Source organism: Lentinus tigrinus (genome assembly GCF_003813185.1).
Source record: "Lentinus tigrinus ALCF2SS1-7 unplaced genomic scaffold L226scaffold_43, whole genome shotgun sequence".
Taxonomy (NCBI): Eukaryota; Fungi; Basidiomycota; class Agaricomycetes; order Polyporales; family Polyporaceae; genus Lentinus; species Lentinus tigrinus.
The window spans coordinates 195,400-222,002 of record NW_027137952.1 but is presented as its reverse complement, the minus strand read 5'-3'; the positions used below and the strand labels follow the sequence as shown (position 1 = coordinate 222,002).

At 54.6% G+C, this 26,603-nt stretch overlaps 11 protein-coding genes across 11 annotated transcripts in view; 4 read left to right on the top strand and 7 right to left on the bottom strand.

Moving 5' to 3' along the window:
* Positions 1–295: 295 nt before the first annotated feature.
* L226DRAFT_563176 (MFS general substrate transporter) lies at positions 296–3,510 on the bottom strand (the record flags this gene model as incomplete). The annotated part of the gene is made up of 20 exons (XM_067683543.1): positions 296–958; positions 1,020–1,120; positions 1,182–1,287; positions 1,352–1,486; positions 1,536–1,588; positions 1,648–1,698; positions 1,759–1,866; positions 1,940–2,040; positions 2,096–2,114; positions 2,172–2,206; positions 2,266–2,281; positions 2,342–2,403; positions 2,468–2,530; positions 2,587–2,640; positions 2,703–2,759; positions 2,819–2,879; positions 2,941–2,960; positions 3,017–3,087; positions 3,149–3,206; positions 3,301–3,510. 20 exons carry the CDS (start codon positions 3,508–3,510, stop codon positions 795–797), a joined length of 1,545 nt encoding a protein of 514 aa, XP_067530436.1. The 3' UTR covers positions 296–794.
* Positions 3,511–4,410: 900 nt separating this feature from the next.
* Positions 4,411–4,914, bottom strand: L226DRAFT_575332 (uncharacterized protein; the record flags this gene model as incomplete). Its single annotated transcript, XM_067685173.1, has 2 exons — positions 4,411–4,770; positions 4,831–4,914. 2 exons carry the CDS (start codon positions 4,912–4,914, stop codon positions 4,411–4,413), a joined length of 444 nt encoding a protein of 147 aa, XP_067530435.1.
* Positions 4,915–6,276: 1,362 nt separating this feature from the next.
* On the bottom strand, positions 6,277–9,376 carry L226DRAFT_616614 (MFS general substrate transporter). The gene is made up of 21 exons (XM_067686933.1): positions 9,262–9,376; positions 8,884–9,192; positions 8,739–8,796; positions 8,615–8,685; positions 8,551–8,563; positions 8,425–8,492; positions 8,314–8,370; positions 8,211–8,264; positions 8,094–8,156; positions 7,937–7,998; positions 7,859–7,874; positions 7,762–7,796; positions 7,689–7,707; positions 7,530–7,630; positions 7,355–7,462; positions 7,252–7,302; positions 7,139–7,191; positions 6,931–7,065; positions 6,774–6,879; positions 6,605–6,699; positions 6,277–6,532 (listed from the first exon to the last, which is right to left on the bottom strand). The coding sequence occupies exons 2-21, from the start codon at positions 9,073–9,075 to the stop codon at positions 6,369–6,371; spliced, it is 1,521 nt and encodes a 506-aa protein (XP_067530434.1). The 5' UTR covers positions 9,076–9,192; positions 9,262–9,376; the 3' UTR covers positions 6,277–6,368.
* Positions 9,377–10,850: 1,474 nt separating this feature from the next.
* L226DRAFT_471155 (uncharacterized protein) lies at positions 10,851–11,246 on the top strand (the record flags this gene model as incomplete). Its single annotated transcript, XM_067676357.1, has 1 exon — positions 10,851–11,246. The coding sequence occupies one exon, from the start codon at positions 10,851–10,853 to the stop codon at positions 11,244–11,246; it is 396 nt and encodes a 131-aa protein (XP_067530433.1).
* Positions 11,247–11,370: 124 nt separating this feature from the next.
* L226DRAFT_539489 (MFS general substrate transporter) lies at positions 11,371–14,245 on the bottom strand. The gene is made up of 20 exons (XM_067681692.1): positions 13,898–14,245; positions 13,759–13,816; positions 13,627–13,697; positions 13,554–13,573; positions 13,436–13,496; positions 13,316–13,372; positions 13,215–13,268; positions 13,100–13,162; positions 12,983–13,044; positions 12,907–12,922; positions 12,815–12,849; positions 12,735–12,753; positions 12,580–12,680; positions 12,398–12,505; positions 12,296–12,346; positions 12,184–12,236; positions 11,990–12,124; positions 11,829–11,934; positions 11,671–11,771; positions 11,371–11,605 (listed from the first exon to the last, which is right to left on the bottom strand). The coding sequence occupies exons 1-20, from the start codon at positions 14,093–14,095 to the stop codon at positions 11,442–11,444; spliced, it is 1,533 nt and encodes a 510-aa protein (XP_067530432.1). The 5' UTR covers positions 14,096–14,245; the 3' UTR covers positions 11,371–11,441.
* Positions 14,246–14,711: 466 nt separating this feature from the next.
* L226DRAFT_539488 (uncharacterized protein) lies at positions 14,712–15,799 on the bottom strand. Its single transcript, XM_067681691.1, has 6 exons — positions 15,751–15,799; positions 15,658–15,688; positions 15,489–15,600; positions 15,233–15,437; positions 14,796–15,172; positions 14,712–14,742 (listed from the first exon to the last, which is right to left on the bottom strand). Exons 4-5 carry the CDS (start codon positions 15,314–15,316, stop codon positions 14,813–14,815), a joined length of 444 nt encoding a protein of 147 aa, XP_067530431.1. The 5' UTR covers positions 15,317–15,437; positions 15,489–15,600; positions 15,658–15,688; positions 15,751–15,799; the 3' UTR covers positions 14,712–14,742; positions 14,796–14,812.
* Positions 15,800–17,348: 1,549 nt separating this feature from the next.
* On the top strand, positions 17,349–18,394 carry L226DRAFT_616610 (uncharacterized protein). The gene is made up of 3 exons (XM_067686932.1): positions 17,349–17,795; positions 17,857–18,236; positions 18,302–18,394. The coding sequence occupies exons 1-2, from the start codon at positions 17,712–17,714 to the stop codon at positions 18,217–18,219; spliced, it is 447 nt and encodes a 148-aa protein (XP_067530430.1). The 5' UTR covers positions 17,349–17,711; the 3' UTR covers positions 18,220–18,236; positions 18,302–18,394.
* A 1,340-nt stretch (positions 18,395–19,734) lies between these two features.
* Positions 19,735–20,384, top strand: L226DRAFT_616609 (uncharacterized protein). Its single transcript, XM_067686931.1, has 3 exons — positions 19,735–19,848; positions 19,904–20,286; positions 20,352–20,384. Exons 1-2 carry the CDS (start codon positions 19,762–19,764, stop codon positions 20,267–20,269), a joined length of 453 nt encoding a protein of 150 aa, XP_067530429.1. The 5' UTR covers positions 19,735–19,761; the 3' UTR covers positions 20,270–20,286; positions 20,352–20,384.
* Positions 20,385–21,109: 725 nt separating this feature from the next.
* On the top strand, positions 21,110–21,751 carry L226DRAFT_266015 (uncharacterized protein). The gene is made up of 3 exons (XM_067673428.1): positions 21,110–21,184; positions 21,239–21,606; positions 21,676–21,751. The coding sequence occupies exons 1-2, from the start codon at positions 21,152–21,154 to the stop codon at positions 21,593–21,595; spliced, it is 390 nt and encodes a 129-aa protein (XP_067530428.1). The 5' UTR covers positions 21,110–21,151; the 3' UTR covers positions 21,596–21,606; positions 21,676–21,751.
* A 13-nt stretch (positions 21,752–21,764) lies between these two features.
* L226DRAFT_493815 (glycoside hydrolase) lies at positions 21,765–24,140 on the bottom strand. The gene is made up of 8 exons (XM_067677465.1): positions 23,897–24,140; positions 23,521–23,822; positions 23,052–23,458; positions 22,936–22,969; positions 22,788–22,874; positions 22,696–22,737; positions 22,274–22,643; positions 21,765–22,218 (listed from the first exon to the last, which is right to left on the bottom strand). Exons 1-8 carry the CDS (start codon positions 24,117–24,119, stop codon positions 21,773–21,775), a joined length of 1,911 nt encoding a protein of 636 aa, XP_067530427.1. The 5' UTR covers positions 24,120–24,140; the 3' UTR covers positions 21,765–21,772.
* A 1,447-nt stretch (positions 24,141–25,587) lies between these two features.
* Positions 25,588–26,603, bottom strand: part of L226DRAFT_616607 (glycoside hydrolase) — a 1,811-nt gene continuing 795 nt past the window's right edge. Inside the window, exons 4-5 of the mRNA XM_067686930.1 lie at positions 26,287–26,599; positions 25,588–26,227 (exon numbers count right to left, since the gene is read on the bottom strand). Of these exons, the coding sequence (XP_067530426.1) occupies positions 26,043–26,227; positions 26,287–26,599 (498 nt within the window). The 3' untranslated portion in view covers positions 25,588–26,042. The remainder of the gene's footprint in view (positions 26,228–26,286; positions 26,600–26,603) is intronic.

Genomic DNA, 26,603 nt, shown 5'->3' with positions numbered 1-26,603 from the left:
GGGGTAATATCTAGAGGGTAGAAGGTGCTGTGGTCGATAGTCCGTGTCTCCAAATCCCCCCTTGTGAGTTGAAAACCTATGATGACTACATGATAATGAAGATACATAGTTATGAGATGATACTTTCCGCAAATTTGCTAGCGGCAACCTTCCGAGTCAAATGATCATGAGGGCAACTGTAAGTCTCGGATGTTCCGAATGTGTAAGCTTGGCTTACGGACACAAGAGACATCAATCTTGAGGTAGACTCGTATCGGCGGAGAGTGAGGCTGTGGATAATTTGCCAAGAAACCAAGGACACGGTCACGGTGACCGAAGAGACCCTGTGGAACGGTTCATTGGGCCGACCTTCCCCGGAGATGTCGTGGTCATGGAGCGCCGTACAGATAATTCCGAAGCGTAGTTGACGCTTCTGAGAGCGATTATTGTCTTCTTGACGAAGCTGAAACGTGTTGTGCCGAAGAAGGTACGCAGCCGCAGCGCAAGAAGGCCCCGGGCTAAAATTGAAGGACCTGAAAGACATGCAGGTCCGTACAATGTCTCACGGGGACACACGCCGGACCATAAGGAAGCATTGTGCGTTGTATTCCTCGGGGTCTGGTGACGAGATAATCAGTCTCCGCAGAAAGAGTGTTATGAGTTCAGAGTCGCCGATTGCCACCGTTATGTTTGGTTTTAGCTGACGTAATTTACGAATATGGTAACTTGAGCGCCGGGGTCTGGACTTGGCCGACTGGCGCTAACATCTGGCGACCGCTCGCCACGGTCCACAGTCCTGCACGTTGTACCCAACCTTAGAGCAGGTACCGGAAGCCGCGCCTGCGAGAGACTGCCTCATCGTACGTGATCCCCTCCAGTTGGGCGGCATCCCTGATACGTTCTTCTTCTTCCGGGGTCAACTGACGGAGCTCTTCGCGCTCGAGTTTCTTGTTCTGATATGCGAGAATATAACGTATGACTACGCAACGAGTCAGAGAGCAGTCACCCAAGAGGGTAAGGCGAACTTATAGATGACTTACCCGTCGCCAAGAAGGTTGCGAACCCTATCGCCGCGATGCCGATGAACATGGACTGGTGATAGTTCGGGCCCCAATCGGCCTTCCAGACGAAAGAGCTGACCCTGCCAAACCCCGCAGAAGGTCACGTTAAAGGACACGACGTGGGAAGGCGATGCGACTGACATCGTGCCAACGTTCCCGAACGCATTCACGATGGCAATGGCTGCAGATCGCTTTGCCGGCGGCCGCGGGACGGCGTTGGTCAACCACGCCAGTACAAGGGCATTTGCTAGAGGACAGGAATTGAGATCACAAGACGGGACGAGTAGAGAACAACACGGGATACTACGCACCTGAGAATCCGGCCGCCATGAGGAACATCGAGACATAGCGTCCCGGTACAGTCATGGTGCTGATTGCGACGATGTACCCCACGATTATGCACCAGTACGGTGCACAGATATGGAGATAGCGCTCTGCTGATCGATCTGTGCCATATTGTCAGGACGGGGTTTACTAGACTTTTGAGGCTCGTACCGGCGTGCCAGGCATTCGTACAGCTCACAATCGTTGCCAATATCCATGGGGGACTACCATGTGAGCGGTTAGCGCTGCCTTGGACTTGTAGCATTACGGACTTGGAGCTCACGCGGCGAGAAGTAGTGTCACTGTCGACGAGTAGCCGAGAGTCGCTACGATCCTGTAAAGTGCAGCGGGGTCAATATTCATGGAAGGATGCATGGCTTGAGTAACGGCGTACGTTGGGAAGAAGCTGGCGAATCCCGAGCCCAGGAGCCCAGCGCAGCTCATGATCGCAAAGAGTGGCACCTTCGGATCCTTGACTGCCATGATGAGCCCGTGAAACGCTCTGTATAGGGAGGGCGCGGATGATACGCAAATGTGAGGAGAATGCACTATAAGACGAGTCCATAAACACGTACGAGTCGGTCTTGCTATCCTCGTCCGCTTCGCCCGCGTCCTCAGCCAAGCGTACCTGTGCTAGGCGGCGCTGGGCAGGAGTAAGCCATCGAGTGTTGTGGGGCTACATGTTCATGTGGTGAGCGTTTTGTATCCCGCCCTGTCTCAGAGTGACATACGTAATCTGGCAGGATCAAGCTGGACATGGCGGTCGCGGTGAGTATCAGGAAGATGCCATATTACAGCACTACTCACACTGCAACGAGGCCGACCGTAACGGTTATCGCCCCCTTTGATGGACAGCCATCTCGTAAGTGAACGCTGTGATGTTGAATCAAACGCGGCATACCTCGATGTAATACAGCCTGGTCAAACATCCGCATGTTGTCAATGGAAATTGAGCGAAGATGTATCAGTAGACCTACCATCTCCACGCGCGTATACCCAGGTCCCCTTCCATGTTCGATAATATTCCGGCCGCCACGAACTGAGAAATGGGAGAACGCCAATGGGTGAGAAGGCGATCGACCTTGATGGATATAATCACATACGCTTCCGAACGCACTCGAGATCATCAGACCCGAGTAGAATATGGCCGATCTGAAGGCGAGCTCCTGTCGAGACGTTATCCGGTTGTTGTAAGACTAGAGGGAAGGTGAGGAGGGCTAACCTTCTTCGTGTACCATCGCGAGAGGAGGTAGACCCCTCCCGGGTAGAACGCTGCCTGCGTCGGTAAGCAATACGTCCTACGAGCACGTGCTGCTGTACAGGCGGCGCAGTCCTCACCTCCGGAATCCCGATGAATATCCGAGCGACGAGCATCCCCGCGTAGTCGCGACAAACCTGCAGCCGCGTCAACCAAGCTCGCAACACGCATATGACAGTGCGTATGAATGACATACCCCGGTGAGCGCGCTTGCCAGGCCCCAGAGGACGACACACGCAGCGATGTAGTACGAAGGCCTGCGTGGGGACGGTTCATATTCAGATAGATCAAGACCTCAGTCTCTCGTCCCGCTCTCACCTCGAGATACGATTTATGATCTACGAGTTCGTGAGCAAGAGGTATGTGCGCGTGCTCGCTTGCAAGTCGTGCTTACCATGTTGGAAGGGATGTTCGCAGGAATATAGGACACGTAGACGATAGCGAGGACGGTTGCATATTGGATGTCTGTGTCCGGCTGTTAGTATCGCACGAGCCACGAGTAGTACTATGACCGAGGGCAACTCACCTGACAACCCCAGGTCCTGCTCGAGCCCCTTTAACCTGGCCGCTGTCAATGCAAGGCGCTGCGCACATCGGGATAGCACAACGATGTGATAGTTCCGACGTGAGCTGTGGCCGGTACAGGATACGGTGAAGTGAATGGAAATGGAAACGCACATCGATGTAGTTCATAATGGATATGAGGATGATAGTCGGGAGCAACCGCATGTCGAGCGTGCGCACTAGCTTCCTCTCCGCCGCGGGTCGCTTGTCCGACGCAAGCAGCTCTCCGTCCGGGAGCCCTGCGTACGGGGGCGGAACACTCGAAGAGGGCTCCGCGACCTCGTCATATTTGATCGCAACGACGTCCTTCTCGTCCAGAGACATGATGGCGGAGGAAGGAGCAGAGCGGGGCTGGTGTCTGAGAGGAAGGTAGAGGTAGGAGGGACAGACCGCTCACGTCGCATCGCGCTGGTCGCAGCGAGTAGGTATATAGTCTGTCAGTCCGCCGTGCCTGTGGAGCGGTGATTGAAGCTATGTTGGTTCTGCTTCTGAAGACGCAGTCGTGCTCGCTTGGACTCAGACATCAGAGAAGCGGGGGTAAGCAGGAGTAAGCTAGTCTCATACAGCTTCGTGAACTCTCACCTCAGTTGGTGGACCGCGTGGTCAGTGGGGTATCACCTGAGAAGGAGCTTCCAGGGATCTCCGCGGTGTGCAACAGTAAGGACCGGAGCCCGAGAGCACCCCGCGAACATGGCTTCTCAAGTTGTTCCGGCGATTGATTGAAGGAAGCTGGGGGCACCGAAGCACATGATGTGCACATGTGCAGGACTAACAGTGCTAGTAACTGGTATAGCTCTATGGGCACGCCCTAAGCACCTCACAAGGGGAACTAGGGGAAGGCGTTTAGACATAGCTTCATTAGAATCGGTAGTGGACAAAGGCGGATCGGCGTTACTCACCTCACATACAGGCGAAGTGCGGTATCATCGCGGGAGCGGAGTGTAGGACTTCATCACACGCGAACGCAACACCTGGTCGACATCATCGTCCCATGCTCACCACTCTACTCAGGCTTCTTCGAGCGTTGCACATGCTTCCGAGGTGGATGTATGCTTCACACAGGCATTCAAACGAAGATACTTGATCAAAATATGTGCAGAGAACTTGTTACGAGTACATGATCAAGTCAAACGTTTCCCTGATACAGTATATCAGCGTGGCAGCAACAAAGAAGGCGGATCGACTCACGTAACCGCAGGGCGCTTCGATCCGCAGCGTGGGCATTCAAGCCTGCACGATGATGGAAGACGTGCCCGGGGTCGAGCAGAACCCATTATCGAGCGGGGTCCCGCACGACGAGAGCTGGTTGCAGCTCCCGCTGCACCCGCCGTGGTCGCAAAAGCCGACGTTGCCCGTGGCCGAGAGGCACGTAGTGCCTGGCGCGCTGAGGCACGTAGGCCCACCGTTGTACACGGTGCAGGTCCCGCCGCACACGTTCTGGGTGCGCTTCGTACAGTAGGTGACCATGATGTCGGCAGCAGCGCGGGGGACCGAGCCGTTGATGGGCTTCCCGACGTAGGTGATGTCGGCATCAGTCGTGTCGAGCCACTTGAGGAACTCGTCAGTGCTGACGGTGCTGGCAACCTGCAGATACGATGAGTGCGTATACAGAGGGATAGTCCATATAGTATGTTTGACACTCACGGGAGCGGGGTTGGCAGCAGTCTGAGCGACCATCGCAGCGACGACGGCGAAGGCGAGAGTGGAGAACTTGTTGGTGAAGTACATGATGATGAGTAGTGTCTGAGGCTTGGAGTGTTATGCTTGGGGGATAGTAGTGTTTGGTGTGGCTGAACTGACGTTCTCCGCCGTCTCCTGCCGCCTTTTATGTCTCTCCGGCACTGCGAGTGAATACTGCCTTCACGACGGTCGGCCGACAGGAGGAGTGGAGCCGAGTTCCCAACTGTCATGGGAGTGGATGCTTGCTGTCACGTCGGACAAGGGCCCTTGTGTGTAGCCCCAGTCTCTACGAGACCTGCCTTGCATCCGCGTTGTGTGACCGAGCGGCGGGGAACATGGAGCAGCCGTCTGATACTCCATACATCTTCATCTTTAGGGTGCGCAGAGAGAGTGCAGTATCAGCGACAGCACGCCGATGAAAACGAATCGCACACCTGAAGAACAACACCCGTGTAAGTGCGTCCTGCGCATCTTGACCCTAATGATTCGAGTAATGTGTTGTGACATCTGGCGCCTAGTAGCTGCTAGACATAGATATGGCCGACTTAGTCTCCCAATTAGATGCAAATTTAGATACATAGCATTGGTCGACAGCGACAGCATTCGTGGTGGAGTGGGATCGTGCTCGCAGACATGATGCCGCGCCATGTTGGCCGTCGCGTCCGCTAAATACGGTAGGTGGAGGGTCACAGAGACGATTCCGGGGTCTGAGCAGTCCATGACAAGGCCATGAGCTCCACACTGATAGACGTATTGTACGACACCCCGAAACGCCTGCGGCATGCGCGGGGAAGGTTGCGATACTCCACGCCGAAAGGGATCCGAGGACAAGTCAACAGATGAGTTGCGGACGTACCGAAGACCCCTCTAATACTACCAAGCCTGTAGTCGGCTATATCGGTGACCGCGTGTGCCCATCGTGCAACAGAGAGGAGTAGGATATCTGACGGGGTGCTGCGAGATGCGATGTCGATACTTCATGCGCTGCGGCGACAGATGTAGTCGAAGCCGGCTGTTCACATTGGTAAAAATCGGAACAGGTAGATATCAGTTCCCTGTCAAAGCACTGCCTTCGGGCAGTACGACGCGGCGTTAGCACTGGTCCCTCTCCTCTCGTTGATGACTCACCGCAATGCGAAGTCGTGCGCAATTCTTCTCGCACAATAAGTCCCTACCAGCATAAAACATACACTATCACGACGTCGAGTTGTGAAGAAAGCGGTCGTGGTGGTCCCTGGCCGAGCTAGGTGAGGTATGAGGAGACCGAAACGCGCGTCTGAGCTGCCCTTTACGGACAATAATTCCACGTGGCAATTATACCAACCGCCGGTCTAGACTCCTGAGGCCTGATGTCTCATACAGCTGACTTTTGACCGGGTAGGCGATACTTGTAACTTTTATTCAAACGTCAGCTGGCAATACAAAGGCCTGTATGCTATACGACGAGCACTCCGCATCTAGACTTGCCGCACACCCAATAGACGAGTCAAACCAAAAACAAGTCATAGCAAATATCGGAACCCACGCCTCCGCTGCAACGCGTCCTCGTACGTAAGTCCCTCCAGGCGAGCAGCGTTTTCGATGCGTTCCTTCTCAGAGCTCGTCAGACTATCCACCTCCTCGCGCTCGAGCCTCTTGTTCTGACGTGCCAGAATGCACCGGATGACTGGGAGGTGGTTGGTATATGTCAGGTATGAGCCAAACTCTCGTACGATCTATCTGAAGGAAGGCGGCGCACCTGTGGCCAGCACAGCCCCGAGCCCTAGGGTACCCATGCTGATGAACATGGACGGGCGGTACTCCGGGCCCCACTCTGACTTCCAGATGAACGAGCTTACCCCGGAATTCAACAGCACACAGCTATGAGCGAGCAGTACATATTGTCAACGATGATGGGGGTGACGCACAGCGCACCGACGCCCGCGCACCCATTCATTATGGCGATGGCAACGGAGCGCTTGGCAGGCGGCCGAGGCACCGCGCTGGCAAGCCAGACAATCATGAGGGGGTAGCCTGAGAGCGACAATGAGGCGCAGTATAGAGGGATGAAAGGCAGATCCGTACTGGAGGATCCTGCCGCCATGATGAACGTTGATATGTATCTCCCGGGTACGGACATCGTGCTAACTGCAATGACGTAGCCAAGGCAGAGCATCCAGTACGGCACAGTAACATGGAGATAACGCTCTCCGGTGCGATCTGGTTCGCATTGTGGGCGCGAAGTGTCAGTTGAAACCTGGCACGGACATCTTGAGTTCCCCGAGGTTCTCACCTGCATGCCATGCGTTGAGGCAGCTGAAGATTGTCGCTATGATCCAAGGAGGACTGTACGAATGTAGCGGACTAGGTCAGCTTACTCACGACACATACGGAAAAAATGCATACGCAGCCAAGAGCAGTGTGACGGTCGTTGAGAACCCTAACGTTGCTACAATTCTGTGGTTCCTATTTAGAAGAGCTTGCCCGTGATGACCTCATCTGGACCTACGTCGGGAAGAAGCCCACGAAGCCTCCACCAACCAGCTGGAAGCACGCCACGGCTCCAAAAATGAACACTGTCGGGTCTCTGAACGCCATAAGAAGCCCTTTAAATATTCTGCGACATGTTCAAGCGGAACTCGTTAGCGTGAGGACAAAAAGACCATTGCCAGGATCGAACGTACGAGTCCGACCCATTGTCTTCGTCTGCTTCTCCCGCATCCTCCGTCAGGCGCACCTGTGCTAGGCGACGCTGAGCTGGACTTAGCCATCGAGTGTTGTGAGGCTATGCCGCAGTTCCGACAGTCAGAAGACCCGTGCGTCGACGTTGAGAACGTACGCACCCAATCCGGGAGCAGGAATCTGGGAGACTAGTGTCAGGATCATCATGGAGGGAGACGACTCGTTTTAACTCACACAGTGAGGATTCCAATTACGATAGTAATAGAACCCTGAGACACATTAGCCAACTATGTCAATGGAGGCGGCCCAGGTATAGCTGATTGTCGCATACCTCGAAGTAAAACAACCTGTCGTTCAACGTTGTCAGCGAATACTAGCCGGAGCAAGCGGCGGCATACGTTATACTTACCACCTCCATGCGCGTATCCCCATTTGGCCTTCCATGCTGGATAGGATACCCGCAGCTATCAACTGTAGCGATGTCAAGATATCCACGTATACGTTAGGCCATCGAGCGAAGGACCCAAGATCAGGAATAACACCGAACGGGGAGCATGGGAACGCACACTTCCGAATGCAATTGAGATCAAGCCACCCCCCGTGAAGATTGTAGCTCTCAGAGCGAGCTCCTACAACGACGTCAACGGAAACGAGGGAAGCTAAACCCAAGCAATAGAACTTGCCTTCCTTGTATACCAGCGTGAAAGAAGGTAGGTCCCTCCGGGGTAAAATGCAGCCTGTTGATCTGGTGAGCCAGTAAAACTAGAGTACCGCGATCGGGAGCACCTCTGGAAGCCCAACAAATAGCCTCGTGGAGAGGATGCCGGCATAGTTGTGAGCAACCTGCATAGGTACAGTCAATGTCGAGAGAGCGTCATACGAGATTAAGGCGCGTACCCCAGTGAGTGCGCTCGTTACGCCCCATAAAATCACGCACGCCGACATGTAGTACGACGGCCTGGATAGTACTTCAGATGGACAACTCAGAGTTGTGCCGTCATCTGGTCTGTACGGACCTCGATATCTTGTTCAGTATCTGCGTGACGATGAGCTCGAATAGACATGAAAAGAACCGGTTAAGACTTACCATGTTTGACGGGAGTTGCGCTGGGATGTAGGACACGTAAAGGATGGCGAGCACGATCTCGTACTGGATATCTGGAGCAAGTCGTTATCGTCGCCAGTGCCGACACCGAGCGTTGTTGCCTCACCGGTCAGCAGGAGGTCTTGCTGCAGTCCTTTGAGCCTGGCAGATGCAACCGCAGCACGCTGGAAAGAGCCACACGACACGGGTATGAGCGGTGGAGAAGATGAGTGTCAACACAGAAACGTCGTAGGGCGGAAAAAGGGACTCACGTCAATGCCGTTGATGAGGTAGATGAGTATGAGTGCCGGAAGAAGACGCATATCGAGCGTGCGGACGAGCTGCTTCTCTGCTGCAGGACGGACGTCTGGTGCGAGCAGCTCACCATCTTGTGTGCCAGGGCTGGGGGAGGATTCGTGCTCATAGCACTCAATCTTAACGTCGTGTGTCCTCTCGAGAGCCATAGAGTGGGGTGGGATACGAATGGACTCCGGGACTCCTCCTTATCTAGGCCATAGAGCGCGTATACGGTGAAGACGACTCGGCATGTGTGCTTCAATGGAGCTGAGCCCAAATAGCTGCTGAAGCCGCGAATCTCAATGTGATCTTCCACATAAAGGTAAACAAGCCTTCCCGAAGGAGTAACTTACAGAAGTTACGCCCGCATCCCTGCGATCGGATGCTAGCTGCGTACAGGCTTCTAGTCCACTGCGGGGACTATCTTACTGGGAATCACTTAACATCGTGTTCGGTAGTCTGTGCAGCAGAAAAGAGCGAAGACATCAAGTACTAGGAAGGCGGAGGAGGCGAAGCACGATGTTACTGCTAGTCGGTCAGGTCCAGGCCCCAGCGCTTGGGTTGCCATATCCGATGATGACTAATCCCAAAACAAACGCAGGCGCTGCGGCAACTTGCAGCAATCGTCCAAATTCAACCTGACTTTCATGGGTTCAGAGAATGGGAAGCCCTTCAAGAGTTTGAAATTTACCCGGGGTACGTTCTCGTTGATTAGTGGGGTGAATGGACTGGAATACATGCCGCTGACACTAATGCAGAATTCCGAACTCATGTTGAGCTCATGCTCTTTCTCCGGGTGGTTCTGGAGAGCCAAAACTCAATCTCCTGTCTCAAGGCGACCGGCAAAGACACGAGACAGCGTCAAATTCCCATATAGCTCAGCGTCTGCTTCGCCCTGTGACACGTCAGTGTACTCGACTACGGGCCTCCACGCCTTTGCATGTCCTTCGATCCTAGCCCCGGTCTTCAACTGGCATTCCCGCTACCCACCTTGTTCGGTCCAACACAATCTATCTCCGTTAATGGTCGGGAAGTCGTCGCCAGAAGTGATGTCATGGCCATTACCTTGACCTCGGGATTATCTGGTCGGCGCTCCATGGCGACGACATTTCCGAGGCAGGTCGGTGAACCGCAGGGTCTCTTCGACAGCGCAGTGTTCTTGGCTCCTTGGAGTTTACCCACGGCCTCTCTCTCCGCCGGTAAGAACTTCCTTCAGTCTAATGATATCCATGTCCGTATGCGAAGCTCACGCCGCATTCCAGGTTTTAGGGATTTAGGGTGGCCTCCCAAGGATACCGCTAGAAAATTGTAGGAAATTTGAGAACAGCAGTACCGATTGGTGCTGCACGCAATCCACTTCACCCCCAATGTGCTTCCAATTATTCTACTTCAGATCGTATTCTCATTGTGTAGTTGACGGGGTCTCTTCACAGTCATAGAGCCGGACTCACACGTCGGTCGCAGGTCCGCATGACATCTCAAGATGCTACTCAGATGAAAAGGAGCTCGCTCATTGGCCCAGTATCTGCGTCTTACAACTGTCGAGGCGCGTCTTTGAAGGCTTCCCCATGATAGAACGCTCTTCTGGCGGCAGCTGCCAACCTAGGAGACGCTTTACACAGACAAAGTTGGCATCCACAGTGCCGCCGTTTGCGGCACCAAAGTGGAAGCCAAGTCGTCAAATGGACTGAATCCCAGTGTCTAATACTACCACCATGCGACCAGTATTGGAAAGAGACGCGGGATCATGGGTATATCAAGGCTGGGGACTCGAGAAAGAACGGCAGTCCCAACAGGAACTACCAGCCCACTCTCGCATTCACCATGCAGTTCACCGCCAAGTTCACCACTCTCGCCTTCGCCGTCGTCGCTGCAACGGTCTATGTGGCCGCGAGCCCTGCTCCCGTACGTCCTTTGCCTCACTCAGTGCAATTCGTACATGATGACTCAATGTCGCCCCCCCCCTCTCTCGCAGGTCGCCAGCATCGTCACCCCCAACGAGTTCCTCAACTGGCTCGACACGACCGACGCCAACATCACCTACATCGGCGAGCCCATCGACCGCAACGCCCCTCGGGCTGCCGACAGCGTCATGGTCACCTACTGCAGCAAGCGCACCCAGGGCGTGTGCGGCGGTGCCTGCACGGTCTACAACGGCGGAGCGAAGTGCCTGAACGCCCCGGGCACGAACTGCCTCGCGGCTACTTCGAACGTCGGCTTCTGCGATCGCAGCGGCTGCGGTGGGAGCTGCAACCAGCTGTCGACGTGCGGGACGCGGCTCGACAACGGGTTCTGCTACACTCCGGGCACTGCGTCCATCAATGTCCCGCCGTTCTAAGGCTCTGAACGTTGCACGGCAATATTGGGTGAGCGATCCATGGATGCCTGTATCACTTTCAAAGTGCTGATGAGCGCGCGTCGTTGCAGGATGTTCCTTGCTTCATGCACTAGAAACCTGCTGTACAGACAGTGACTCGGATTATGTTGCGAAGTGTTATTTGCGTTCACATGATTTTCATAAGCCATACCGCGTTCAGAGGAGATAACGGAAGCCGCGCCTCCGAACCACCGCATCCTCGTACGTGATCCCCTCCAACCGAGCAGCTTCTCGTATGCGTTCTTCCTCTTCCTCAGTCAAGTTGAGAAGCTCCTTGCGCTCGAGCTGCTTGTTTTCGTGTGCAAGGACACATCGGATGACTTGTCCGAAGAGGTTAGCAAAGAACTACATGCGGGCAGACTCGGACATGCCAGAGATTACTCACCAGTGGCAAGAGAAGTCCCGAGAGCGAGTGCGGCGATTCCAACGAACATGGATTGATGATACTGCGGGCTCCATTCCACCTTCCATACGAAAGAGCTGATCCTGCAGCACCCACGTCCGTTAGTACACCCTGAGAAGGGAGAAGCCAATGCGACTGACATCGTCCCGATATTCCCGCACGCGTTCACGATGGCAATGGCAGCTGAGCGCTTCGCTGGCGGTCTAGGTACTACGTTGGCCAGCCAGACAAGTAGAAGCGCGTGACCTGGAGGCCTGGAGGTGAGAAGACCGTGGGAACAGAGCTTAGACTCGCAACGTACCTGCGGATCCGCCTGCCATGAGGAACATGGAGATGTACCGTCCGGGCACCGACATGGTGCTGATCGCGACGATGTACCCGATTATGATACACCAGTAAGGTATACACATGTGGAGATAGCGCTCCCCTGTGCGGTCTGGGGGGACGGTCAACACGGAGCAAACAAACATAATCCATGCTCGCAGGAAGTCGTACCGGCGTGCCAAGCGTTGATACAGCTCACGATCGTCGCAAAAATCCACGGGGGACTATGGTGTGAACGATCAGTGTGGTCTCGGAGTCCGTATCTCCAACTCGTGCCACGTACGCTGCCAGGAGGAGTGTCACAGTTGACGAGAACCCGAGCGTCCCAGAAATGCTGTATGAAAGAGTAAGATCAAAGACGGGTGACAGGGCAGTCGGGGCGTACGTTGGGAAAAAGGTTGTGAACCCTGTTCCAAGCAGTTGACAGCAGGTCATGACGGCGAAGATCAGCACCTTTGGGTCTTTCACCGCCATGGTCAACCCCTTCAAGGCTCTGTTCCGGAGACGAGGGGGATACTATCAGCGAGTGTAGCTAGTCGTAGCGAGTCAATGTGGAGAATAACATACGAATTGTTTCCAATATCCTCATCTGCTTCGCCCGCGTCTTCAGCAAGGCGGACTTGAGCTAGGCGGCGCTGAGCAGGACTGAGCCAACGAGTGTTGTTGGGCTATAGATCTGGATGGTGAGCGAAGTACTGGAGGACGTCTGTAGGTTGGCGTACATAGTCCGGAAGAATGAAGCTACAAAGTGGTTATCATGATGAGTGTCACCATGGTGAAGGCGAGATCCACTGTCACTCACACTGCAAGGATTCCAATCACGATTGTAATTGACCCCTGCCATCGGGATTAATGTTATCAAAGAGAGGTCGATTTTGACGCAATACCGCATACCTCGATGTAGAACAGCCTGACGCAAGTGGGTTGTCAGACGCACTAAGGGTGCAATGGGAACTCTCTGGAGACGTACCACCTCCAGGCGCGTATGCCAAGCTTCCCCTCCATACGGGATAGGATTCCGGCGGCCATGAGCTGCAAGAGAAGCCGGATGAGATAGCACGTCTTCAAGATGAATGCAGGACCCTACGCTTCCGAATGCATTCGATATCATCAGACCCGCGTAGAAGATGGCGGACCTGAAGGAGAGCTCCTGCTGGTCCGTTACGGAATTGCTCTCTCGAATTATATAAGTGAGGACGGACCTTCCTTGTGTACCACCTCGAGAGGAGGTACACTCCTCCTGGATAGAACGCTGCCTACGTCGGTTAGCTACACGAGAATAAGTAGCCTTCTGGATCCTCACCTCAGGAATCCCGAGGAACACCCGAGCGACGACGATCCCAGTATAATTTCGACAGATCTGGAAAGGTGTCATCGAAGTTCGCACATAGTTAGGCTCGATAGGCAGTTGAATGTGACGTACCCCAGTGAGCGCGCTTGTCAAGCCCCAGAGAACGACGCATATAGCGATGTAATAGGATGGCCTGCGCGAGAATACGTCAGTCTTGACATGATGTACCTTTCATCTTCCACACCCCCACCTTGAAATGCGATTGAGAATCTACGAGTTGGTCAGTACGATCCGAGCGTTCGAGAGTAGGGTACTAGACCCACCATATTGGACGGAATGTTGGCTGGGATGTACGATGCGTACAAGATAGCGAGGATGGTCGAATATTGGATGTCTGCACCGGGTAGTGGTTAGCAATAACGGTTCGGCGTATATGAACACACCGAGAGCATCACCTGTTAGCCCGAGGTCCTGCTCCAGACCTTTGAGCCTAGCCGACGTCACTGCGAGACGCTGCGTGGTGTGTAGGGCAGCAGAGTGTCAGTCAATGTCATCTGAGTAGGAAAACACAGCTATGAGGGAAAGGAGACGTACGTCGATGTAATTCATGATGAAGATGAGGATGATCGTCGGGAGCAGACGCATGTCGAGGATGCGCACGAGTTGCCTCTCCGCCGCCGGACGGATGTCTTGCGCGAGAAGTTCTCCATCCAGGAGCTCCTCCTGAGAAGAGCTTGTCAGCGGAATCTCCTTCTCGTACTCCGAGTCGCCTTGCTTCTCTTCGAGAGACATCATGGGAGAAGAGGAAGAAGTAAGGTCTGTGAGTAGCCGTGATAAAGAGAGTGTTCGGGGAGGCGATCAGGTGGGAAGGACGACGGTCAAAGCGCGGAGGTAAAACAGAGGTGCCTGTCGAGAGACTACTGAACTGAGTAGGTGGACACAGCTAGACCCTTTTCAGCAATTAAACACCCCACGAGGAAGCAACCTGTTGATTACATACGAGCATGTCCGCTCTCATTTTGTCCGTCCGCGCTAACGCTGAAGGGTCAGCTGAGGACGCCGCGTCCGCGCTCCGACCTCGCAAGGAAAACGATCGGACTCGAAGTATATCAGGACGGAGATTATTGAGCGAGCTCGGGATTCGTGAGTTTTCATCTCGTAATAAAAGGAGGTGTGACAGACCTGCGATACTAGCTCAGCATCGGAAGTCAGCCTGCGATACGTTTGCACGAATCATGCTTAGAGCTTCGGAAGCTTGGAGTACGCGACGATTTTGCCAAACTCGAGACCTTCATCGACTGATATCCCACCCTACCAGCGCTCCTTTGAGCGCCGTTGTGCTTCGCGAGCCAAGGCAGTGCCTGAACCGCATGCAGACACAAGGAGATATCATTCCGTGCGGAACGTTCTACGGATACATGACCAAGCAGAATTTTTCACTGGTCATCCGGATCAGCATGCAGCTCACTGAATGCAAGATGAATCAACTCACATATGCGCAGCTCGCACTCAAGCCTGCACGATGATGGAAGACGTGCCCGGAGTCGAGCAGAACCCGTTATCGAGCCGGGTCCCGCAAGACGAGAGCTGGTTGCAGCTCCCGCTGCATCCGCCGTGGTCGCAGAAGCCGACGTTGCCCGTCGCCGAGAAGCACGCCGTCCCCGGCGCACTAATGCACGTCGATCCACCGTTGTACACGGTGCATGTCCCGCCGCACACGTTCTGGGTGCGCTTCGTGCAGTAGGTGACCATGATGTCGGCAGCAGCGCGGGGGACCGAGCCGTTGATGGGCTTCCCGACGTAGGTGATGTCGGCATCGGTCGTGTCGAGCCACTTGAGGAACTCGTCAGTGCTGACGGTGCTGGCAACCTGCAGATACGACGAGTGCGTATACAGAGGGATAGTCCATATAGTATGTTTGACACTCACGGGAGCGGGGTTAGCAGCAGTCTGGGCGACCATCGCAGCGATGACGGCGAAGGCGAGAGTGGTGAACTTGGTGGTAAAGTGCATGATGAGCAGATTCTGTTGCTTGGGTGGTAATGCTTTCTGTTGCTGTACTGGGGTTGTCCCTCGAGTGTCGACCTTTTATCTCGCCTCCAGGGCAGCGCTAGGCGCAAATAGAGCATCTTGACTGTGACACCGTCGGTCAACCATACAGACACTGAAGTGGAGCAACACATACGAAAATCACCCCGCGCACACAGCTGGCTCCTCCGTCTGTCTCCGCACGCTCGTCGTACTGCTGCGAACTATGGAGCCGTAAAATGGGGAGCCTGCGGAGGCTCAATTACAGTCTGCGTGCAGTGACGGTGAGTGCATGATGCAGGATAGGGATACAAAACTACACTCACCCTGTACTTCACCGGAATCTGTGTCCGCTATCTGGTACCACGAACGACCTTGGGAGACATGGAGACCCTCAAGAACGTGGGGCAGAGGCATACCTTGGGACATGTAGTGCAGTTTACCCTCGCGGCGATTTTAGCATATCCGGCGCCCGAGGTGGGTTGATAGGTGAGCTGACGAAATGTGAACCATAGGGGGACATGGGTACAGTAGCGTCACAGCTTCTGCTCAAGCAGTCTTCTAGCGGGCATCGTTTGATAGAAACAGAGAACTGTCAATGATGCTCCAAGCGTAGTAAGGACCTGGTGGGGACGTCGAGGAACTGTGTCAGTATCGAACGATGCGACCGCCTTCAGTACCCCACCGCAGTTCCCTTCGTGTACCCGCAGACACGCACAGGCAAATCTGTGAACTATAGGTTCAGCGGAGCAGGTGAATGGCGGTTCAAGGCAGTGGTAGATGAAGTAGTTCAAGTCAAACTTGCGAACGAACATAAGCGCGAGCCTGAATTGCGGCGCTTGAGATTCCAAATACGGACAATTACGTCAGCGCCCATCAACCCCTTGAGCAGCGGCTAGTACAACTTGGTCAGTAACATCCAATATTGTCTGGCAATACTTGACCTCAATCCCCTCCTGCGGTTCCGAATCAAGCTGCAAAATTCTGGTGGCCGATCCGAGACCATCTTATGCGTCGCTTCTCCCTGCGGAACAACGGTTAACGCCTGAGTACGTCCGACGTCCGAGTCCCAAGAACAGAGGATCGCACAACTTGAACAGAAACAGTCGAGCGTACATCGACAACCCTGTCTGAATACACCCTTGATTGGACCACCCTTTTGTTACCAAGCCGGTCTCAGGTATTATTGGGCAACCAGGGACTAGCCCAGTCCCGTCCAAGCAGCTCGGCGATAATCTATCTAGGCTCTCGCTCTCGTTTTCTTTCGAGACCGCACTCGTTGCTGCAAGTATTCTAGCCAAGCTCTATATGTCTCTGGATCTTTTGGAGGGCATTTGTCGGCGACAAGGGGTCGGAGAAGGTAAGCGAAACCTTGTCCTACGTACTCGCGCTTGTCTCAGCTGAACCCTAATGGCAGTTTCCTCCGGTCCGGTTGAACCCCAATTCACACAGCCCGCACCGACTTTCAGTTTCATTCCGATTTACTGTTGAGTTCTTTGCACCACGACTTTAAGCCGTCACGGCAGTAGGAGCCTCACGTCTAGCCCGCAGATCACCACCAGCCTCGTCCCCTGTCTTGCTCTTGCAAGTCAACTATGCCACGGTCTCAGGTGATCGCCGGTCCGGCGGAAGAACCTACAAGGTACACACCAGGCTTTTCGGTGCCTCAACGCCTCGCTCATGGCTTTTTTCGCCGCGACGTCGGAGTCTACGATCCCAGCTCTCGACTGGCCCCGGAATCCGGCTTGATGGACCTTCTTCGTGCAACGGTACCGTGTCCAACATCGTCGATCCCGCGTCATTGGCACAAGCTGTCGTGGTCAACAGTAAGTGTACTCATTACGATGTCAATCACATTGACACGGCAATGCATACTAGGATAAAGCATGACGGGAAACCTGGCGCAGGACAAACCCCTAATTGGAGTCCCACAACGAGTCTGCGATCCGAACAGCATCGGAAAGAGCAGAGCTCGACACATCGGACACCATTCAAACGGTAATCAGAATGGATGGTCATAACGTACAAGGACGAATTCATTGGTCGCCCTGAAGACCGAGACACATCCTGCCAGCGGTGTCAAAATGCCGTAGAAGAACTTTTGAGAACGCGTATACGTATCTGCCTGACAGCCCCGAGGCGATTGTACGGCGGGTCCATGGCAAAGAAGCAAAAGCACAAGATACATTTGATTGAATAGCATCCGACAGGTGATACGATTTCGATCCAGGTGCCTCTCTTATGCTTTCATCATACCAGGAGACCCAGAACATACATTCTAAGCAACAACGGAAATGAATAAAAGGACGACGAATCTGAGGCAGAACGCCAGTTCAGCAACACTGCCAGAACTACCAACCTCGACTTCCCACTACTACTCATGCAGTTCACTCGCAAGTTCACCGCTCTCGTCTTCGTCGTCACTGCTGCGACGATCTCCCAAGTGATGGCCAGCCCTACCACCGTGAGTCTCCAAATTCGACTGTCTAGTGCTTGCATTCACTCACCGTCTTCCTTTTGCGCAGTTGGCCTCACTCGTCACCGTGGACGAGTTCTACGACTGGCTCAACACGACCGACGCCAAGATCACCTTCATTGGGAAGCCCATCGACCCCAATGCCCCGCCCTCCCCCGACAACGTGATCGTCACCTACTGCAGCGACCGGACCCAGAACGTCTGTGGCGGCCCCTGCACCGTCTACAATGGCGGCGCGGCGTGTCTCTACGCTCCGGACACGAACTGCCTCTCTGCTACCGCCAACGTCGGCTTCTGCGACCACACCGATTGCGGTGGGAGCTGCAACCAGCTCGCCAGCTGCGGGACCCGTCTCGATAATGGCTTCTGCTACACCCCGGGCACCAACTCGATCATCGTGCCCCCGTCGTAAGGAAGCTAGCACTTCAGGTGAGCTGGGAGAATGGGAGAATCAGTAGCCTGCAGACTCGGATCTTTCTGACGCTTGACACTAGCCAGTGCAGAATAATCGTGTCATGGGTTGCTAGCCTATGTAGTCACTCTGATGTACAAATATGATTCGTATTGAGATTGTGTCTTCCATCCTTGTATTCTGTCGCGAGCGGCGCACGCAGCTTTCACACGACCAATGACTTAGTGAGCGAAATTGGAACCGCGTGAGTCGCGGGATGTCGTAACCAATCGAATCGACTTTTCAAACACCGAAGCTACAGGAAGGCTACCTTCAACAGTCTGGGCAATGGGAGTGAAGGCCAGTGCATAAGCCAGGCGGAGGCAGGTCTGCTCGGTGCATTAGGGTATCCGTCCGAGTTATACCCCCGACTGACTCACCGCAGGCCCGGTGTACTCTCAGGTTCCCTACCCCGGCGCGAGGCATGGATAGGTGGATTCGAATAACCTTGGACGCATGATTGTCAGAGACTCCTGCAGACCGGACGATTTTGAGAATTTTTCCGTGACACCTTGGAGGAGTCTCCAAAGAGCATGCAGCGATTCAAGGAGTTTAGAGCGGAAAGTATCCGACGCGTCGGGTGACATCCAGTGCCGTGATGGATCTCAGGAACAAACAAGAGGGTCCCGGCTATGTGAGGTGTGCTTCCTGAAGTTCAGGCTTCCGAATTCCATCGCACGTTCGCTGGTGCTCTAGCTCATGTGAACAGGTCTGAGGCGATTAGGCGGCGGAGGAATGGCCGAGAATGGATAGCACGGGCAAGGGATGGCCGTCTTTTGATGCGATTGTATCCGAGTCCGAGGGATGGTAGGGTTTCCGACTCGGACTTCCTATCCTACCAGAAAGGCCCCGAGTGAATATAACTAGTAGGACACCGCAGAACATCAGTTCGGCAATTCAGCCAGAACCAACAGCTAACTCTCGAACTTACCATGTATTTGATTCGCACTTGCAGTCTTTTCTGCAATGGCCCATCTAATGATTACTGCTCCAATCACTGTGGGCCGTACTTGCTCGGATGCCGGAGATGCTGACGATAGAGCAAGAACCGGGAAGGAGAAACCCTTGTCTAGAGGAATTCGATGAAGAGCGTGAGGTGAAACGAACTGGACGGGACTGGGTTGCCCACGTCGCGACGGAGAGCACCTAAAGCAGTGTTCGCGCTGGATGGGCCTCGAAACGAGTAGGTAGGAAGGTGATTTGGTTTGGGGGAGAGATGACCGGGACACGTACCGAATGCGTCCGATCATGGGCCTCAGGCTGTCAAAGACGCATCTAAGGACGCGTTCGTTCATTGGCCTAGCTGGCTCAGACAGACCTGAGGCAGTCGGAAGCCCATGCACGGGAAAAACATCTCCGTGGTATGATGAAACCTTGTCCACGGAATAAGACATAGAGTTCCGGCTCGAACCTGTATCAGCAGGAAGGAAATAGGATATAAGGATGGATCAGTGAACGAAGAACATCAGTTCAGCAAACCAGCCAGAACTACAAGTACTCGCCATGCGTTTCACTACGAAGTTAGTCTCTCTTGCCTCCGTTATCGTCGCGGCTACGGCGGGTCGTCACGTAACTGCCACGCCTGCTTCGGTTAGTCCATATCTGAGCGTATATATCGTGTCGACTCACATATTCGCTTGGGCAGGTCGCTAGCATCATGAGCACCGACGAAATCTACCATTGGCTCGACACGATCGACACCGCGAACGTCACGTTCATTGGCAAGCCCATAGATAGAGACGCCCCGCTCTCGGCCGAAGATATCATGGTCTTCTACTGCAGCCAGCGTAGCGGAAACGATTGCGTTGCTCCCTGCACGGTATACGTTGGCGGTGCGACCTGTCTATACGCCCCGAACACTAACTGTCTTGGGGCCTCCGCCAATGTTGACTTCTGCGACGGCTCTGGATGCAGCGGGAGCTGCAACCAGCTCGCCACCTGCGGCGTTAGGATGAACCTAGGATTTTGTTACACTCCAGGTACAAACTCTATCATCGTCCCGCCGTCTTAGAGGAGCTAGCAAGTTGGGTGAGCTGCGAACTACGTACGTCCGTGGGCTGGCGAAGGTTAACCATTGTTGTCATTACTCCAAGGTGCAAAATCCCATTTTCCGTCAGTGTAGCCACTCTCATCTGCATGTATCATTAGTGATGATACTCAGACATGTAATTACCATTGGTGTGACGGAGCGGAACCTGGCTTGAGAAGCGCAAGCGGTAGGCATCGGGTGAAGAGGCCAATCCATCCTACGGCAACATAGACGAAGCTCATTCCTGAGAGACGTCAGTCCGCCAGCGCACGGCAGGCGAATATCGACTCACGCGGCAACGCAAACTAGTTCGAGTCCTGGCAGTGCACTAGATGCAACTTCAGGAGGAGCGCCTTCGACAGCATATGATCACCGAATTTGATCGGACGGGGAAGAATTCGTCATGTTCGAGTCGAACGGGCGAGTTCCAGAGAAGAGGGGGAGCTAATGAAACCTCGAGAACGGGTAGGAATCCTAGAGTCGGTCAGGGGAGGTGTGGGTGAGATTGTCCGGGGCCGAGAGACATCCCGACTGCAAGAGTAGACCTCAACCTGTCGATAGGACATCTGAGAACGCGTTCTCTTACCAATGCATCTGATCGGCTTGTGGCGAAGGCGAGCCTTAGAAGCGGGACCTGTACGAGAGATGAACCTCATTTCGAGATATAACTGCATCCGAGCAGTGGTAAGGTTCCGATTCGGACCCGTCCCAGCTACTCGCCGGGACTAGATAAAAGAACGAAAAACCTGACGCAGAACGCCATCAGTTTCCCATACTGAACGAACCGTCAAGCTTTCAGTCCCATACCTGGCACCCATGCGTTACACCACCACGTTAACCGTCGTTGTCTCCGTCGTCGCTGCGATGGTCCATCCGGTGATTCCCAATCCTACTCCAGTCAGTCCGTCTCATTTATGATGATAACTCGTGTGCACTCACTTTCCCTTCGAGCAGGGTGCTAACGTCGTCACCACAGACGAACTCTACCATTGGCTCGACACCACGGACGCGGACATTACCTTCATTGGGAAACCCATTGACCGCAACGCCCCACGCTCGGCCGAAGACGTGACGGTCATCTATTGTAGTAAAATCGTCGGGAGCATCTGCAGCGGCCCCTGCACTGTCTACTATGGCGGTCCGACGTGCCTTTACGCCCCGGACACGAACTGTCTAAGTGCCAGTGATAACGTGGCCTTCTGCGACGGCTCCGACTGTAACGGGTCCTGCAACATGTTCGGTAGCTGTGGCGGCCGGATGGATAACGGATTCTGCGCCACTCCTGGCACAAACTCAATCCTTGTTTAGTCGTATTACAGGTAAGCAGTATTCCACGCACCTTCAAGGGCATGCCGAATGACCCTCAAGCTCGACATTACTATGTTCAGACATACTGTACTGTGATATGTAATCTATTTACTCTCGAGTCCACATGAGTCATGTTAGAACCCGAATCGCAACGAGTGTTACAGCACCCATCCCCCTTCATGTAGAAGTTGCGCTAATGCTGCTCAGAGCTGTGCCCGGTGCAGTTGAGCCTCCGCACACGACAGCCGTAGAACCCACTGCAGGACCCCATGCGTTCGGGTATACGCATCCCGCGATCTGCACTGCGGCGCGGCTGGTGTCCGCAGCATCAGCCCATCCGTCGCCGCCAGTAACGGTGGCCGACGCGAACGTAGGCGTGGACAGTGTTGGAACGACGCCCGTCGCTGTGTACACGGGGAGTTGCGTCGGGTTGACACCGTTGACATTCGATAACGAGGGCGGAGGGTATTGCGAAAAGGCAGCGACCGCGGTCGCCGCGATCGTCCCGGCGCCCGCGCCTCCTGTCTGCCAGACCTGATACGTGCCGTTCCAAGGAAGGTCCTGGGGAAATTCGAGGGATGAGCAGGTCCCGAGTGCTTCTCGAGGGTCTGAGGGTATCCAACCTGACAGGACGAGGTTCGTAAGACTGGCTATTGTCGTGACATCACAAGGACATACCATTGTCGAGGCCGAGTTTGTACGACCAAAAGGGCGCCTCGACCTTCCCAGTAACCGAGGAGTTGCCAATCTTCCACGTCCAGTAGAAGTACCCAGGAAGCGCCATGGAGTCCATCTGCGACATGACGAACGTCTCGACGCCGTCCTTCCTCTGCTGTGTCCAGTTCGGCCAGTCGTCCCAGACGTCACAGTCCGCTGAGGTAGAGTTCTGTCCTATGCCGAGGACCCATTTTCCGCAATCATTGACCGCCGCACTGAACTCGCCCGAGACTGTTACGCCAAAATCGTACTGGGACTGGTTGTTTGAGTAGGCGATACATCCGACTGTGGGCCAGTAACTAAGGGGCAGGCTGAAGTCGCTCGTGGGTACCTGTAAAATTAGTCAGCATCACTCGAGCTGCTGCTAGTGCCTTGAGACTTACTCCTGCGTGTAAAACAGAAGGATGCGTGTCCAAGACTATACGCTACATGATGTGTAAGACTCGTGAAGGGAAGTCTTTCGGGGGCGACGTACATCTGAACCTGGCAGGAAGTCCGCCCATGAAGCTGTCCCTTGGAAGCTGTCATGAATGACGATGTACGGGCCTTTCCCAATCCCCGTCTGCAAGCCGAGGGTGAGGGTCAACACGGGCTTATCGTTAGCATATCTGACTCAGACTCACGATGCCTCGGATCATATCATGCACTTGCAGGTAGCTAGCATGAAGACATGCGTCGGATGAAGGAAAGACGTTAGCCTTTACCTCTCGATCCCCAGCGGGCGTGGAAGAATACGCACAATCGCGTCAATTGGTCTCGGCCAATGACCTCCAAGAGCGGCTCGTCCAAGATCCCGAACATCGGCACAACGTCCTCGTACTCTTCCTGGCTGATAAACTCGACGATATACCGAATGTAGTCCATCGTCCGCTGCGCGTTTGCGATGCCCATGTACCCACTGAGGAAGTTGACCGTGCCCAGACGGCCCGAGTCGTCGAAACCGTTCTGCGATCCCGGAACGGTGTGAAGCTCGAGAAAGATGCGCAGACCGTACTTCCGTGCCCAGTGGAATGCGAGCAGGACGTAGTTCCACGATGTCTTGGCAAGGAAGGGCTCTCCCGGCCAGGTCTCGATCGCCCAGTATGGAATGGGGAGACGGATCCAGTTGAGACCCGCCCCGGCAATCTCAGCAAAGTCTTGTTCGGTCTGCACCATCCGTCTTGAATGTTCAGGAGAGCAAAGCGGGAGGGAGATGATGTGGTACTCACGATGAACGTCCTATAATGCTCCTCGATCTGTTGGATCCCCCCTCCGTCGCTCGTATCGTTGCGCATCGCGACACTGAGCGTCCACTCGTCGTTGACCTGCCCGCCAGGTAGCCCAGCGCTCGAGGTGACATTCTGATACTTCTCGAACAATGCCGGGACGATGTACGGTTGGAGGACAAGCCAGCCGCCCAGGTTGACGCCACGAATCTGATCCTTCGAGTAGACCCACGACTCGTTCAGCGCAGGGGTGAATGACTGTGCGCGAGCGCTGCTGTTGTACGGGTTCGTGGGATCCTGAACCCCTGTAAGTGCGAGTCGCGACACGGCATTGTCAGCACATGAGAACGAACAGAGGTGTTTGGGAAGAGGTGCGCACAATATCCGCCGAATGGGTTGTGGTACGTGAAGTTGGTGCCATCTGAGAGTATAATGACCGACCCATCGCCGCCAGTCGTGGCTACCGGTGCGCCTGTGCTAGTCGGAGACGCTGTGCTCGTGGTGGAGGTAGCCGTGCTCGATGGCGAAGAGCTGGCCGCTGAAGAACTGGGCTTCCGGATGATTGTGAAGTACAGAGGGAGGAAGAGAGCAAGGAAGAGCATGAAGATCACCACACCGGCGACGCCTAGCGTCAGGTACAGCACCCTCCGCTTCTTACTTGGTCGAGGCTTTTCCAACGGTTTCTCCGACAGTATAACCACCTTGGATGAGGGCACAGTGGGCGCATTTCGGTTGCCAACGAGGGTTGGGCGAGAAGCAGATAGCGATGGGGTCCTGCTCCGGATGTTTGGTCTCTCGTAGGCCGTGTGCGAGATATCCAGGACGAAGCTGTCCACCAGAGCGTCGAGAGCAGCTGCCCTATCGTTCGGCGAGGCCAGGTAGGCTGAGAATGCTTGATGACTGAGTGTCTCTTGAGAGTCGGATAATTCAGTGTGAGGCAGAGTAGGAGGCATTGCAGGCATGGTGTGTGCGTTGCGGGAGGTGACCTAGAGGAATCGAGGATAGCCTGGGATCGAATCCATGAGTACTGCGTTGGTTATGTTCCGGTGTCCGGCGAGCCCTATTGCTGTCAGCGATGCGTAAGAGCGTTGTAAGCATCAGGGCGAAGGTTAACTTCGCAGCTACTGCGTTTCCGACGCCTCCCTAAGTGCGACTGAGACAAACTCTGTCCAAGATAGAGTGGAACTGGCAGCGGGTACAAGCCCAGCCTTGCTGTCAATTTTTCCAACGAGTGTAGATCCGTTAAAGCCATCATAGCAAGACCATGAGTGAGTTGTAGGTGCGTGAAGACCTGAACGATTCGCAGGAGCTTGACCTGAGTACGGTATCGGCCGTACCGGGGCCTCAAGAAAAGAGAAGTGCAGCACGGAGAACATACTGAATATGATAAGCCTGGAGGTCGCAACATATATGTCAAGGTTGGATGTAAATCCAACGATTTGATAAACGTCTCCGAAACTCTGCTTGCATGACTGCCATCGATCTTCCGCAGCCCGTCGAGGATGATGTGTTACTGTACGAAGAGCCGCGTCGTCTTGGTCGTCCCGATGTACAATCCAGCCAGTCGTGTTTGTGTCTATGAAATATTATGGAGGGCATTCACCATATAGTTTGATTGTCTGGCTGAACGAAGTGAAGCATCGATGTGGTCGAGGAGGAGGAGGAGCCGACTCCGACGGACTCGGCGCTTCAACGCGTCCTCCCCGACTCCCACCATGAAGTTGACCTACAGTCCCCCTCCTTTGTTGTCTTGAGAATACATTCCCTCTATGCAAACGACAGGCCTTGCGACCTCGAGAATGTTAACTTTGGCCACCTTCGGTGCCCTCACTGCTCGCGGGATCTGTACGACAACGGCCTTCAATGTTTCAACGTCGATGACTTTGAATGCCTCAAAGCCAGCTTGTAGTGCTGGGAAATTCAGCAGTGGTTGAACGGCACCGAGTCAAGCCTCATCCTCGTTCGCCGAGGATGTCTCTCTGCTATCTCACTAGGTGCGAATTCCTATGATGGTCTCTTTTGTACGTAGCTTGTCGAAGCGCCCAATACAATGCCGTTGGTGCCAGCTTTCCTCCCAATTTGTCGCGAGCTTGACCGGGCGCAAGAATCCCGTGCTGCTCGGTTTGCCTAGGTGTTCGTCATTATCCACCAGGAGCATATTGGCTCAGACTCTTCCTTCTGCCGCTGCGCATGGCTCGCATGTAGGCGTACGACCTACCACCCAATCATCGCCTTGCTGGACCCCGAAGCTCCCTACCAGACGCTCGGACACTGCACGATCTGCGCAACACCTAGATCGGAGTCATACACATCGAAAATCTCGACGGTTGTCGATGATAGCCTCGCAGATTTCGACGGGGAATGCTGAGGAAGTCGGACCAGGCTTCGCCCTGGGTGCTTTCGAGCGCATTGCTGTCTATCCAAGGTGGCTCGCAACGGGTAGACGGCGAAGACGATGCATATCAAGAGGAAATCATACATCAAACTGTGGACAGAGGAAACGGCAGCAGACTCGAAACGCAAACTCAATACGGACACTCGACCTGGATGCTCGAGAACACCGCCGCCATCCGCTTCGGCGCGGTGTCCCAGTCAATAGGCCCGTGTGCCCACTCTGATGTGCCCTCCTCCTCGCTGGCGTCCCAGATGCCGAACTGCAGGCGCGACGGGTGCGACGGGTAGTGCAGGACCCCGTTCTTCATCGTGTCCGCTGCAGAGTGCACGCGTCACGACGGGGAGCTTGTGGGGTAAAGGGCGACGACGACGCACCTTTGAGCAACGTCCTGACCTGCGTGCCGTCCACGCTCCACACGATACGCTCCGGACTCCAATCGATCGCGTAGGAGTGTGTGCTTGCGACGCTCTTGGGGTTGTGGGGGTAGGTCTGTACCGAGCTAAATGCAGAGTAGAGCGGCTGGTCTTCGGACGGGGCGGGTGCGAAGACGTTGGTTTGCCAGTGCGAGGGGTCGCCGCCCAGGAGCTCGATATCGATCTCGTCCCGATCGGGTGTCTCGTCCCGATCGGGTGTCTCGTCCCGATCGGGTGTCTCGTCCCGATCGGGTGTCTCGTCCCGATCGGGTGTCTCG

Excerpts from the sequence above, each read along its gene's own strand:
- L226DRAFT_539488 (XM_067681691.1), bottom strand. The coding sequence starts at position 15,316 with ATGCACTTTACCACCAAGTTCACCACTCTCGCCTTCGCCGTCATCGCT. Across the intron at positions 15,173-15,232 it reads CTGCTGCTAACCCCGCTCCC|GTTGCCAGCACCGTCAGCAC; the intron begins GTGAGTGTCAAA and ends TCGTATCTGCAG.
- L226DRAFT_616610 (XM_067686932.1), top strand. The coding sequence starts at position 17,712 with ATGCAGTTCACTCGCAAGTTCACCGCTCTCGTCTTCGTCGTCACTGCT. Across the intron at positions 17,796-17,856 it reads TGATGGCCAGCCCTACCACC|TTGGCCTCACTCGTCACCGT; the intron begins GTGAGTCTCCAA and ends CCTTTTGCGCAG.
- L226DRAFT_266015 (XM_067673428.1), top strand. The coding sequence starts at position 21,152 with ATGGTCCATCCGGTGATTCCCAATCCTACTCCA. Across the intron at positions 21,185-21,238 it reads TGATTCCCAATCCTACTCCA|CAGGGTGCTAACGTCGTCAC; the intron begins GTCAGTCCGTCT and ends TTTCCCTTCGAG.
- L226DRAFT_616609 (XM_067686931.1), top strand. The coding sequence starts at position 19,762 with ATGCGTTTCACTACGAAGTTAGTCTCTCTTGCCTCCGTTATCGTCGCG. Across the intron at positions 19,849-19,903 it reads TAACTGCCACGCCTGCTTCG|GTCGCTAGCATCATGAGCAC; the intron begins GTTAGTCCATAT and ends TCGCTTGGGCAG.
- L226DRAFT_493815 (XM_067677465.1), bottom strand. The coding sequence starts at position 24,119 with ATGCTCTTCCTTGCTCTCTTCCTCCCTCTGTACTTCACAATCATCCGG. Across the intron at positions 22,875-22,935 it reads ATGATATGATCCGAGGCATC|ACGGGGATTGGGAAAGGCCC; the intron begins GTGAGTCTGAGT and ends CTCGGCTTGCAG. Across the intron at positions 22,644-22,695 it reads CTTCTGTTTTACACGCAGGA|GTACCCACGAGCGACTTCAG; the intron begins GTAAGTCTCAAG and ends CTAATTTTACAG.
- L226DRAFT_616614 (XM_067686933.1), bottom strand. The coding sequence starts at position 9,075 with ATGGCTCTCGAGAGGACACACGACGTTAAGATTGAGTGCTATGAGCAC. Across the intron at positions 7,463-7,529 it reads GAAGACAATGGGTCGGACTC|AATATTTAAAGGGCTTCTTA; the intron begins GTACGTTCGATC and ends AACATGTCGCAG. Across the intron at positions 6,700-6,773 it reads TGCGCGGGCGTCGGTGCGCT|CTCGTTCATCTGGAAGTCAG; the intron begins GTGCGTCACCCC and ends TTCCGGGGTAAG.
- L226DRAFT_539489 (XM_067681692.1), bottom strand. The coding sequence starts at position 14,095 with ATGTCTCTCGAAGAGAAGCAAGGCGACTCGGAGTACGAGAAGGAGATT. Across the intron at positions 13,574-13,626 it reads CCAACATTCCGTCCAATATG|ATTCTCAATCGCATTTCAAG; the intron begins GTGGGTCTAGTA and ends ACCAACTCGTAG. Across the intron at positions 12,347-12,397 it reads TTCACAACCTTTTTCCCAAC|CATTTCTGGGACGCTCGGGT; the intron begins GTACGCCCCGAC and ends TCTTTCATACAG.